We start from the raw sequence: 13,674 nt of genomic DNA, 5'->3' as shown, positions 1-13,674 counted from the left end.
TGTTCATGAAGTAAGTGAGGAATCATTTTGGAATAACTTTTTTCATGTATTTAAGAGTGTAAATATGTGATGCTGCACGTTTAATACTTCTTCTATGTGCACTATTCAGGAAATCAAGTCCTTCCTCCATCGCATATTACCACAACATCATAATACCCACCATATTTCCCCGCAATCCTACAATCTGATATCTCAAACCTTTTTAATCTCTAATCCTATGGTAATCTAGTGGCCATCATGGATAACTGTCTTTATAATCCCCTATGGACTACCCCATCGCTATGGAGACACTTACTGAGGAGGATGATGATGCAGAGAAGGATAGAGATGATGGCTCCCGTGCCCAAGCCGGCCGCCATGATGTGCTGCTGGTCGGTACAGTCCCCGTTAATATCACACTGGCACACCTTAATCCGCAGGTAGGAGGTGTTTGACATTGGGAGGTTGCCCGAATCAGTTATTATAATGGGCAGATCGTAGATTCCACTCTCCAGGTAGCCTATCTTCAAACTCAATTGCGCATAGTCACCTGCAAAGCAAACAGTGAGTCAATACGGCGGGGATTTGCGAGAATAATACGTATTCAAAATTGACATATCAGAAGTCTTTTAGAGGGGATTAGGCGAAAAGGAGAATAGATGTTTAAATAGACCTTGTTCAGTGAGATTACACACTTGTTATAAGAAATAGGCAGCTACCTGGGAAATACATCTGCATATCTAATCCACAAAACATGGTCGGGTTTTAGATTTGGGGCTTATAATGGTACTGAATACCTTTTCGTAATGCTGCTTAGGCTAAATTCCCGGTTGCAGTAATCTGAATGCTATTATCCTATTAAGTTGTATTCAGTGCAGTTTGAGTCACACTATCTAACGGCAAACAAGCAGTCACTCAGTTTGGCAACATTATTTTTAGCACTAATTAGCATAAACAATTAGCAACTGCTTATCAGCATTGTATAATAGGGTTTCCTTAGCCCTTTCAGTAATTGGCATATTTGTGTGACAACAAGATGGGGCACTGACATGTATCCAACATTTTAGAAAATGCATTTTAAAAGGTGCACTGTGTAACTTTTATGCCACCTGCTTGTCTCCATGAAGATGTTACTGTATTTACTGGAATGTTCTGTAGTATGACATTAATGGCATATACCGTATTTTCCGCACTATAAGGCGCACTCATAAGCCTCCAACCCCATCAAAAAATTACTGCGCGGCCCGCAATTCAGAGCACCCTATACATGAATCCCCTCCAGTGTCCCAGCATGACTTCAGGAAACTACAAAGCCGCACTATCCACAGCGCAGGCAAACAGGAACGAACCGAAAAAGCGAGTGCAATGTGCCACTTCTAGCCACACCTGAACAACTGAGTCACTGCGAACACGCCAACAATCCAGCGGTCCCGGACAGCACCCTTCCTATGCGCCACAATTGAACAAAGCCCAGAGTCACCGTGAACGCACCAAACAGAGTCCGACTGACCCATCTAACTGTTGTGTTTCATTTAATGCGTCTTATAGTCTGGTGTGGTTTATATGTGAAAACATTTTGAAAATAGACCATTCAATGACTGCGCCTTATAATCCACAGCGCCTAATAGTGCGGAAAATACGGTAGGCATTTCAGCTGCAATACAAAATGCATTCAAATGTGTATATTCTTTATGTAAGTGGGCTTGCCTCTCGACAGATCTGACTTGGCCCAGTGCTGTCACTGGCATGTCATTGTGGAGCTAGATAGGTTTAATGTCGTACTGTGGAACATTCCGGGCAAACCAAATGTTCATGGAGAAAAGCAGGTAGCAGGACTTCCACTAGAAAAAGTGGCAAAGGAGAAATTCAATTTGTCGCCTGGACAAAAGTTTATTTGTTCAAATACGTGTCACAACTCATCCAAGCTGCTTCTTCAGTTCTGGTCACAATGCTGGTGGACACTTCCTTATACCTGCAGGGAGGGGCTAAATAACTACTCTGAAACTAACACACCTACTTGTTTACAGTTACAATACCAGTACCAGTAGTATTTCTCCTTTGCCATGGATTCTTCCTGGACGACTGAGGGATTTTTCACACATTCCACTAGCAAAGTTACATAGTCTACCTTTAAGCTATATGTGTAATACTACTATATAAAATTTTTTTTAAAAAAAGACAAAAAAAGAACACAGGAGAACACCTGGTAAAAATGTTGTAATTTTAAAACTTTTAAAACAACATTCTGCTCCAATATCATGAAAATCCCACTGTTCCTGTTCCGTGGTGTGATAATCATATTGAAAGTTCAGAAAGTAAAAATTGCTCTGGGAAAAACTTTTATTTTAATACTGAATAGACATATTATGCAATTATAATGTAACAACTCTAAAGACGCCAAGAAACCAAAACAGATACTTAGTGCAAGTAGAGAAGTTGATATTAATACTGATGGTGTTCTGCCCGTATATTTTTGTATTTTTTTTCATATTAACTTATTTTGAATGCATGACCTTATATACATTTTTTATTTTACCATAACTTATATTTACTTCATTTGAATTGTTTTATGTTGCACCTCATCGCTGAAGCAAGTTCCTAGTTTGAGAAGTCCTAGTCTCTGATTTATAAAGTATCCAGACAGATCCCCAGACTAAATCTTACCGCTTATCCTGGTGATAGTCCAGTTCCTGCGTACATCCAAGGGTCTGTGTGCCAGCTCGAAGGCGAAGGGCCCGGCGTTGGGGTTGAGGTCTCCGTCCACGGCCGTGATGTTGATGGCGTTGGGCTCAGGTTTCTCACAGATCTCAGCCTCCTGGGGGAACACCTTGGGGGCATTGTCATTGATATCCAGGAGGTAGATCTGCAGTGTGCCTGTCCCTGTGGCCGGAGGTGAACCTGCACAGAGCATACATCACAGTCAGACTGGCGTTAAGGTGGGGGAGGGGTGGCTGGATGTTGGATCTTTTCAGATTCTTTGAGATAAAAGAATGGATCCAGAACCAAGTAGGTTTGTGTTATCGATTGAGTTTTAATCAAGTCATGTCTAATTGTCAATAATATGTCAATAATATGCACCATTCAGACTTTGAAAGAAGATATTTGACATTTTTTGCTCATGGAATTGAATTTGAAACCTTTTTTATTTGTTTAATAAGGTAATAACATTAAATAAAAGATATATTACATTGTATTTTTATGTCAATAAAAAAAAATCTAGCATCTAGATCTGGTACTCATGATTAGTGGCATTTGATGGACCTGAGCATAGTATATAATGCCAAATTACTATTACTTTTTCCACCGTTTTTCTATAAGTACATTTTATATTGTCAATTTCTCTGATTTTAGCATGCCATGATTGCTTGATAGAATTGCAAATGTGCAAATGCTAACACATTGTCTCACCATTTCCTAATTTATAAAACATAGTGCCTAATTTGCCAGATGGTTCCATGCTATACACATTTATTTCATGTATATCCGATTTCAGCCAGTTATCTCATCCGTCAGATTAGGCATTTCACAAAGTTCAATCTTCACTTCTTCATATTAAGACCTCGCGAAACAGCTATTTACTCCAGCGAGAAGAGTCCGTTCAAACAGAATACTGATCTGAAAATCTAATCTCCGGCGAGAACAGAGACAGAAAGAGTGATATCAGAACATTGGGCTGTGTGCGCAGGGTGTCTTCCTGACCGAGGGGACAGAATACTAAAGGCATCAGACAGAGCCCACTGTGGAACGCTTCTATGTATTCACCGCTAAGAGGCTTTTTTGCCATTCAAGCCACGCTCAAAGAAGCTAGTCATCCAATCCTGACCCATTAAAGCCCAGAAAGCTCTTATTGGGGGTAGTTTTTAAGTCTATTGGCCTAAGCTATGCTCCGTGGAATAGGGTAAAGCTGGACAGAGGAGGACCCGATCAGCGCGTAGAAAGGCGAATGCATCCGCGCTTGTCTTCTGGCGGGTGAGATCGCGTGCCCATTAACCTTCAAGACGAGATGGTCAGTTTTTCCAGGCAAGCCAAGTGTCGGGTACGGGGTTGACCTTCATGGAGCGAATGCCGTCTTTGTGGCCGTAACCGAGAAGCGTTTTTAAAAAGACTTGATGGGTTGGAGCACTTGGCGTTGCAGGGACAAAAGTGCTCAACGTGATGCTAGGTGGAAGTGGTGACCTTCTTCAGAGAGGCTACATTAGACATCTCCCAGAAAAAAATAACATCAAAAGGAAAAAACTGTACTTTTGCATCGCCAGGATAAAAAAAAGTAGCGCAAAACTGGTACATTACACGCATTTCCTACTTTTTAAAGAGGGCCTGTATTTAAAAAAAAAATACAATTCTTATGCATTTGTTTTTCTTGCCCCAGAACTGAGAGTTGTCAAAAGCTCTAAATTCAGTGTGGTGTATGATTAGGATGCTCAGAATGCACAAGGTAAGTGAGAAATAACTTTGGATCACTGCAATTTTTCATTCCATTTAAAATGCGCTAGTTCTGTTTTTCCCATTTTTAAGACTGTAAAAATTAGGTATAGTTCCTTTAAGAGATTCCAAAATCCTTCAAACTGGGGACGTACCATTGTCGGTTGCCATGAATGTAGCGTTGTACAAGCTGTTCTTCACAAAAGGGGATTCTCGGTCCAAAACGGCCTTTGTTGTGATGCGCCCGCTGTTGGGGTCAATCTGCAGCCACTGGGCAGGATCGGAGAGCTTGGAGTACCTGCAAGGGCAAGATAAGGGCAGAAAATTTCATTACAAACCTGTGCTCTTGTTGTGAGGACTTTTCTGTTGGATTAACTCTAATTTTGCCAGTTTTGTACTCAGGGAACATTTTTTGTTTACACAGATAAATATTTAATGCTTTTTACATAATTATTCCAACTTTGGAAAACAAGCTCACAGGGGAGACTTGAGCAGACTTGTTGTTTTGGGTAAGACTAATTTGTACGACAAAGTGTAGAATTACAAAGCAAGCTGATTTCACATGCACACTTTAGTCTACAGGATAATGTGAGCCAACTAAAATATAATTATTACATCATCAAGAATTTTCATATAGCAGATTGAGATATTGAGATATATTCAGCCTATAAACACAATCTTACTTGTGTCTGTCAAAACTGGGTTGGGATTTTATGTTTTACCTACCTGCCAATAATGTCACAATCTGTTTGGGGGGATCACTATCGGGCAAAGATTTTCTTAGCACTAGTGGTGTTTTTTGTAGTATGAATATCTGAGCTGTAGAGAATCCAATAAACTACATCTATGACTGATAATAAACAGTTAATTTGTTGCATTTTAGGTTCAATATTACAGGTTAACGTCAAACTTTTGGCTGACAATATACTGCATTTCAAAATGTGCAATCGTGACAGGCCTACCTCTAACAAGGCCATTGTGAGGAAGATTATGTGATATTGACTTAACCTGACAGTATTCATAACATCATGCCAGCTCGCAGTGGAATACAATGTGCACCATTGACTTGTAAATCTAACCTGATGGTCTGGTGCAGGAAGCGGTCAGGGTCCTGCGCGGTGAAGGTGGTGAGGGTGGACTCGGGCTGCACTCCTTCCTCCAGTTTAACGAGTTTGGGGTCAGGCTGGAAGTAGGGGCTCTCGTTGACGTCCAGGACCCGGATGGAGACGGTGGCGGTGGACTGGCGAGGCGGGTGGATGCCCCTGGCCAGAGGCACCTCGTTCCGAGCCTCTACGGTCAGCAGGAATGCCCGGTTGGTTTCATAGTCAATGGGCTGCAAACAGGAGAGAAAACTAAATAAGCAGGATATCCAGTTTGAAAGATTTATGTTGGTGGTTTGTGCTTGTTTATGCACTCAAGAAATACATAATGAATGGATTGTTTTCATAGTTTGGAGCTTGAAAAATACATTCATTATTGAACTGTTTATTTTATGAATTGAAAATATTTTTAGTAGGTGTCCTGAATTCGAAGCTTGAATGATGTAATGCATTTTTTTCATATCCCGGGGGAATGAAGAGGCGGAGTCTCTTACCTTGACGACTGTAACCAGGCCCTCGTTAGTGGTTGGATCAGTGGGCACAGAGAAGCTGCCGGTGGGGTCGCCCCCGGTGATTTTGTAGACTGCGTTCCAGGCCGGCGTGTTGGGCTGGTCCTTGTCAGTCACCGTCAGATTGGCCACGATGACATTCACACGGTTTTCAGGCACCTCGCCGAAGAACTGCATGAATAAACCATGATGGTACAGAGCAGCCAGCAGTTAGTGATACTGCTGTGACAGCACAAAATAGTAGCAATCCCAGCCTCGTGCAGCACAGCAGGACCAATCTAGGTAAATAGACATCTAAGGTAACTTATCATGTCGTCATGGCCCTCTCGTTCCCTGTCCTCCCCAGATAGCTCAACTGTGGCATTACAAATTTCGGAGATTTGTGGTACGGTAAGTGGCTCTTTCAGCAGGGCGGACAGCCCCACTGTCGCATGTGTCAACATTTGGGAGCGGGATATAACACTTTACGCACCGCTACCTTCTTGTATATTTGGATGGCTGCAGAAACGCTGGCCAAGCAGAACCAACCGGCAAACACAAGCCCAGCTGAATGTATATTGGGGTGAACTACAGATCCTGTGCCTCCTATTCACCAGATACACCCCATGTTTTACAATAATGTGCACTACTTACCGTTTCTGCAGTGAACTCAGGCGGGTTGTCATTGATGTCGGTGACCCTGATCACAGCTGTGGCCGTGTTAGACAGGCCGTACATGGGATTACCCTCCATGTCAGTGGCCTGGATGATCAGCGTGTACTGAGACACTTTCTGTGGGCAAAGGCAAATGCATTCACTCACATTACTTCCACCAAAAAGAAGAAGACGCGACCCAGTTTGTGAAAACACTATAAATATTAGCACATCATTAGATAAACCATAAGCATAAGATATATCATAAACAACAACCTGCATCCAAAATAAATTAACTAAATCAGCTTCTTTCTGTCAGCTAAAAATGTGTTTTTTTGCATTGCACCAGATTTAACAGGTGACCCTAATACGCTGTGGAATGCACTGTACATAAATATTAATATGTCTGGAGCTAAAGTGAAACAAACCTGGCTAGCTTCTTAATTATGATGACTAATGGAGGCTTTTTATATGAGTCTGATTTATTCGCTTTTGCTGGGGGTTGGCTTGTATGCATATGTGAAAGTTACACCTCGGCTCTACACGCCACTGGGACGCTAACAAATGACTCTTTTCGCATTAAAAGCCACTCAGGTAACGGACCAGTTGCCGGATAATGAGAACTGGGCAAATTACTTTCATGGTGGCAACTGGCGGACACAAAATGGACGCCTCGGGGCAGGAGTGATTGAGCTGCTACCAACCTGGATTGCCCTCGCTAGAATTGCACCAAATGGCTAGAGCATTATGTTGTTGTTAATGTTTTCGGAACTAGCCATGCCAGCTAGTTTAAAAATACAGGGGTTGGTTTTGGAGAGGAATGGAGAGAATAAGTGAGAGCTGTTTGGTGATGCATACCGTCTCCTTGTAAAAGTAAGTAACTGTGAAATGTCCATTTACACTTCTCATTACGTTGGTAATCAGAAAAATTCACTTAGCTTTATTAGTTTTCAGGCATTTGGATATTAGCGAAACAACACTGCGTCTAGGGAGCTGTATTAAAGTTCAAAGACTGCTTCACAAAACTCAATGGTATAAAAAGATCTAAGGACATACTCACATTACCGAAAAGTACCTGAATGCTATTTTAGGGCACATCTCTCAAAATGGCATTTCTTAATAATTATAATGTAGTCAAAAGCTTTAATGTTTCTTTGTTACATTGTACATTTAACATTATTAATGCAATACTACTTATTTAAAACACTGTACCTGATTTTTACTGTTTTATAAACATGAAAAAAGTTAATTTCAAATGATTGGTCCCAAAGTTATTCCTCACTTATCTTGTGCATTCCCAGCATCCTAATTATTCACAACGATGAGTTTATAAATTGCTTTTTTTTGCAACTTTAAGGGTAAAAAAAAAACAAGAACTAGCCTGGGAACCATATTACAATAAAATTATTTAAAAATTAGATTAGACTTATTTGACCTCAATAGCAACTTATATCATTTTTTGTTCAAATACACGGGTAAAATCTAGTAAAGGGAAGGGGTGTGCAGAAATATCAAAATATTGATATATTGTATAGTTTAATGTGATGATACAGTTTCGATATAATGGGCTTCTGTACCGATATATCAAGTATTTTTTGGTATAATTTACTAAATTATTCTGTTACAGTGCTCCAGTTTTGTTGCTTGTGTAGAGGAAGGAAACTCTTATGCGACACATTTGACATATTCATTCCTTTGAGGATTAAAATGTTTGCGTTTCATATTAACTTTGCACATAATGTGGTTTAACAAAGATTTTTAGTATCACAGCCAGACTTTATTTTTTACTGAACCATATTGAATCGATTTGAAATATACTGTATAGAATTGAAAGTGCACTGTATTGAGATATGGATCGTATCTTGGCCTATGTATCAAGGTACGTATCGTATCAGAAACATCTTAATGATACCCAGCCTTAGAACAGGGCCTTTAATATTTTTACTTTTGAAGTCACGGTACATCTTGTTACTTTTGATTCTGGCTACACTACCTATGTCATATAACCAATGGCCGAGCTAATAATCAAAGAGTCTGAGCGCACCTCTCTGTCCAGGCCGGCAGCCACAGTGATGATGCCTCCGGTTTTGTTGTTAATGGTGAACATGTTGGAGCTGGGGCTCTCAGGGCTCTGGGACAGGATCTTGTAGCGGAGCATGCCGTTGGCCGTCTTGGGGTCGTCTTTGTCCACGGATGTGACAGTCATTACGAATGTTCCTGCGGCAAAGAAGGTGAAAAGAAACGATGAGGCGCAGAGGGAGAGTTTCTGGACTTGCCGGAATTTTGGACAGTAGAAAAAGCACCATATTTTCTATTTTTAAAGAAGACCTATTGTGCTTGTGTCTGATATAGCTGTAATCTATGACATCTGTGGATCATTGCATTATAATTTATTCATTTAAACAATATTGATCTTAAACTAGGGAAACACATAAAAAACTGGGGGCTGACGTCGTTTTAAACATCACCACAGCAAAGAGTTGGCAAATCATGCTAGCGAGCCCCAGATTTTTTAATTTTTTTTTGTCATTTGTACCAAAATGACTTCGCAATGCTTCAGAATTCTACATGCAGCACAGATTAAGAAAATAAAATTGGAGCACGAAGTAAGCACAGAGCAGTGGGTGGATGCCGGTGGCGGTGAAAACGGGAGTTGATCGGCAAAATGGTGTCTTGAAAATACGCGATTAAAGATTGCTCAAACATGCACAAATCACTCCGAATACAACTTGGGGTGAGGAAATGGTTAGAGGAAATAACTATAATATGGCTAAAAGCTCTGACAAGTCGATTCTGCATAACAGGTTTGCTTTAAAGACCAAGGATTAAGGTGATTCCTATATGCATAAGGAAACCACCGCGCCCAGAATAACCCCACTGAGACTCGGAGAACCCAGAACCTTCATGCTGTGAGGTGTAAGTGCTAGACATTCAGCTACATTGCCATTGTGTAGTTGAGTTGAGTTTCTTACAATCAGTTATTATCTGACCAATTTCTTGCATTGGTGAGATTTATATCAGGAACAGTTCAAAGATATTATTCATTCATAACAAATCAATAAATGAATTGCATCTCATGTTTTAAAAGGAAAAAATCATAAAGGAAGCATCGCGCATAACATCTATTTGCACAGTTGTTATGCTAAAGCAGCACATCGTTCGCGAGCATCTGTGGCAATGCTTGACAAATATCACAAAAAAGGGCGGCTTTACACTTTTAAATTAGGTTTTAATGTTAAGAGTAAAATGTGTTGGTTTTGAATCTTAGTGACAGACAGGAGAGGTAAAAATGTGGTTAGCTCCCTTTTGGCATGGAAAACTCTTTGTTAGGAGTGAATTTCAGCTCATATTGTTTATTTGAGCGGTTTGCAATGGAGAGGGAGTATATATAAACAAATAGGAGCTGTCATACAAAGTCTAAAAGGAGACCACAGAAGGTCAGATACTTGTAAGAGCTTGTTGATGATTTTCAAACATTTTAGGAATAAAAACAACAAATTTACTTTTTCGAACTATAAGTCGCACTTTTTTCATGGTTTGGGTGGTCCTGCAACTTATACTCCGGTGCAATTTATATATTAAAATTTTCAGACTTACAGCGGCGAGAGGGCGCTCTACGCTTGTGTGTCAGTATCTAGCACTACTATTACTCCTGTACCACTGTCACTTCGCACTCTACTGTGCATGCCTCCTGGAGAAAAAGCCGCTGTCTTGCTGCAAAGAGTGAAATATGCAGCCGAAAACTGTAATCGAGCAGCAGAAAGAAATTTTGGAATGAGTGAGAAACTTGTGAGGGACTGGCAAATGGTGGGGATGGAGAACACAGCTTTACAGCAACCAGGAGGGTGCACCATGTAACTTTCCTGGAAGTCACTGGATGAATCGACAAAGGCTGAACTTCAATGACAACTGAAACCATGCTGTCGAGATTGAGAAAGACCAATAATTCTAACTGTAACTGATGCGGAGTCTGACAACAGCTACACAGAAGAGGAAGTGGCGCTCCGTTTACATCATGGATCTATGATTTACCTCCGGAGGTCACGCAGAAGTGACAGAGAGGATGAAGAATTCATTGGATTTAGTGATCTGGAGTGAGATCGTGAGTTTGGTAAACGTTTGTTGTGTTGTTTATGCTATAATTATCTGAATAACTGTTCATATGTTACGTTAACATATTAACGCCTATTCAGCCTGTTGTTCTCTGTTCTATTGTTGTTACTATAACTTGCCTTTCAAGAAGAAATGTCAGTTCCTGGTCTCTGATTTTATAAAATGTATTTCCCCAAAAAGTACAACTTCTATATGTTTTTTTCTTCTTCACTGTGCATTTTTGGGCTGGTGTGACTTATACTCCGGAGCGCCTTATAGTCCGGAAAATACGGTAAATCTTTTATTTCATTCAACTCCGTGAAACCAAAATCCAGTGTTTCTCCATCCAGTGTTTTACAAGTCACCTCTGAAACGCACTGCACCCAAAGGCCCACAGCAGCACCTCTGACTGGCTGCTCATTGGCTGTAATAATACCCAGTGCTGTACATGCTCCATTACCTGGCTTGGACCCCTCTGGTACGGTGCCATTCCAGAGCTGATGAGTGAACTCAGGCCTGTTGTCGTTCATGTCGATCACATTGATTACGATGTCAATGGGGTTTTCGACTTGGTTGCCGTTCAGGTCCACCGCGTGAGCTCTCAACTGCGGCAAAGAATTGAAAAATTATAATGAGAAAAAAACATTATCACAGCTGGACATGAGGCTCGATGGAGTAAATGAGGTAAGCACACACAAGGTTGTTTGTTAATGCAAATTGTATAAGGACAACCGCTAGTAAATGGGCCTATTTAATGAACAGCTTTCAGATTGCGTATGCACAAGAACAATTACGAGAGATAATCCGCTGCATGACCGAAGGAGGAATTTGCAGCAAAGGACACATTGTTCCCAGGGTTCGGTCAAGTATGAGAAAAGTGAGAGACAAAACAACTTACGAAAATGTTTAGACAAACTCAGATAGACGACACGGTGAGCATTTTCAACCACGTTTAGATGCTTCATTTTGCACAATTGTTATTTACAAAAGAAGGCATTATTTTCAGGGCAGTTCTGAGTCATTCTTCCACTGCAAAAACACTTGTCAAGAGCTCTGTGATTATCTAAATACACGAGTGGACATAATACAGCTGCTATTTTAAGAGCAAATGGGAATTTAAAACAGACACAAATAGGGTAATCAAAATCAGTTCATTACTTTAGCCAAATCCTTTTCAAACGGTTGAATTGTGTGATCTGGCACCAAGATGATGCAGAAATATTACATTACTGGATATATATTGACTCCAGTATGTGCCCCATAACTCAGAGAGAACATGTGAAGTATTGCGAGATAGGGTAAGCGTCTAGTTAGTCTTTCTGGAATGTGCTGATTTAAAGGGCAATATTTTCTGATCTATGTTATAATGTTGTTTCCTCATCACAGACATTCCTGGAGTTGTGTTTTGTTTCAATCACACATGTTTAACACACAAACCATGTATATTTAGGCTGAGTTCTTCCCTCAGACAGAAAACACTTGTGATGTCATGTGGTAATACAGGAAGTGCTTCACTGTGTTTTTTAAACTCCATACCTACAACTCACTAGAATTATTTGGATAATTTCAATCCTGGAATTTCCAATCTCTACTGAACAAAAGGTGAAAAATAGATTTTAACTTAAAAACAATTACTTCACTGCAAAAATATTACATTATTAGATATGAATTATAACCAGCATGTACCCATAACTCCGAGAGCACATTTGAAGCATTGCTAGATAAGCTATGTGTCTAATTACCTTTCAAATAACAGTGCTCTATTACAGTAGCCTGATTCATCAGTCAGTTTCACTTTGTGGAAACTGTCTGACCTCGCAACATTAAGATTTGTTCGCTTGATGGTAGGTTGGTACTTTTTTTAACTAATCGCTGCTATTTAGTCGTGATGTATGCAATGCGCCAAATCCCGTAGGAAGAAGGGCAATAGCATCTTTCCCCTTGATGAAATTCACTAAACATTCTCTTTGTTCAGGCTTTAAATCCTCGATCTTGGGAATCGTTGCCAACACAGAATGTCTGGATTTGTCTACATCATCTCGACCGCTTTGTTTACTGTTGTGCTGTACCACAAAAAGGAACCCAGACAGGTGCTTGAGTTTGACGTCATGGCTTCACAGCTCTTTGCTGATTGGCAAATGCACAGTCTACAACGTCCAGGGTTCTTACAAACCGTCTAATGTATTCCGATTCTTGACCTAGTCGCTGGAGAGAAATGAAATTGGGCGGAAGCTGGGTGGTGCCAGCCTGGCTAATATTATAGGTCATCTCTTACAAAATGCAAAGTGAATATACACATATATTAAGTGCAAATACACAGAAGACCACTGAAATATGATACTATGACCACTAATGAGTGGAGCAGCATTAGAATGAACTAGGGGTTATCACTGTATGCAATTTCGCTTCAAATTCTCAGACAGACAGGTCAGATTTTCTACTCCACTAAAGTCAGCCTGCTAAAATCATTTACGGCTCAAAAGGGGAATTTCTTTTACTATATTTTGCATTTATGTGTCATTTATATTGCTTGTAATTACGGCTGAACGATTTGGGGAAAAATATCTGACTACAGTTTTTCTGACAAGCATTGCAATTATGAGAAGATTTGCAATTTATGTTTTAATAATAGAATTCTGTTCAAAGTTCACATTCTAAACATGTCCAGAGGTCCAAAGACTGAAGTATGAACTGACAATCTAATTACATTTCAAGACTATTTTGTAAGAATATTTTCTTGACTGTGGTCAGAGATGATAGTACTTTAATTTTGATTAGATTGTGATTAATCTTTGCGGCGCTATATGCAACATCCCTGCAAATTCTCAGACAGACAAGTCAGACTTTCTACTCTCAAGTCAGTCTGCTAAAATCATTTGCAGCTTGTCGGGGGAAAATTTACTGTATTTCGCATTTTACGTGTCATTTTTATTGCTTGT

General features: G+C 40.2%; 1 protein-coding gene across 1 annotated transcript in view; it reads right to left on the bottom strand.

The window, feature by feature from the left end:
- cdh2 (cadherin 2, type 1, N-cadherin (neuronal)) overlaps window positions 1-13,674 on the bottom strand; it is a 114,318-nt gene that overhangs the window by 22,524 nt on the left and 78,120 nt on the right. Inside the window, exons 6-13 of the mRNA XM_055151715.1 lie at window positions 11,196-11,340; window positions 8,688-8,860; window positions 6,644-6,781; window positions 5,996-6,181; window positions 5,481-5,734; window positions 4,557-4,699; window positions 2,644-2,877; window positions 296-529 (exon numbers count right to left, since the gene is read on the bottom strand). Coding sequence (XP_055007690.1) covers window positions 296-529; window positions 2,644-2,877; window positions 4,557-4,699; window positions 5,481-5,734; window positions 5,996-6,181; window positions 6,644-6,781; window positions 8,688-8,860; window positions 11,196-11,340 — 1,507 coding nt within the window. The remainder of the gene's footprint in view (window positions 1-295; window positions 530-2,643; window positions 2,878-4,556; window positions 4,700-5,480; window positions 5,735-5,995; window positions 6,182-6,643; window positions 6,782-8,687; window positions 8,861-11,195; window positions 11,341-13,674) is intronic.

Source organism: Boleophthalmus pectinirostris, unplaced genomic scaffold (assembly GCF_026225935.1).
Source record: "Boleophthalmus pectinirostris isolate CB_2022bp ecotype Guang Dong unplaced genomic scaffold, ASM2622593v1 HiC_scaffold_16, whole genome shotgun sequence".
Lineage (NCBI taxonomy): Eukaryota > Metazoa > Chordata > Actinopteri > Gobiiformes > Gobiidae > Boleophthalmus > Boleophthalmus pectinirostris.
This window is presented reverse-complemented; position numbering and strand designations above follow the sequence as displayed.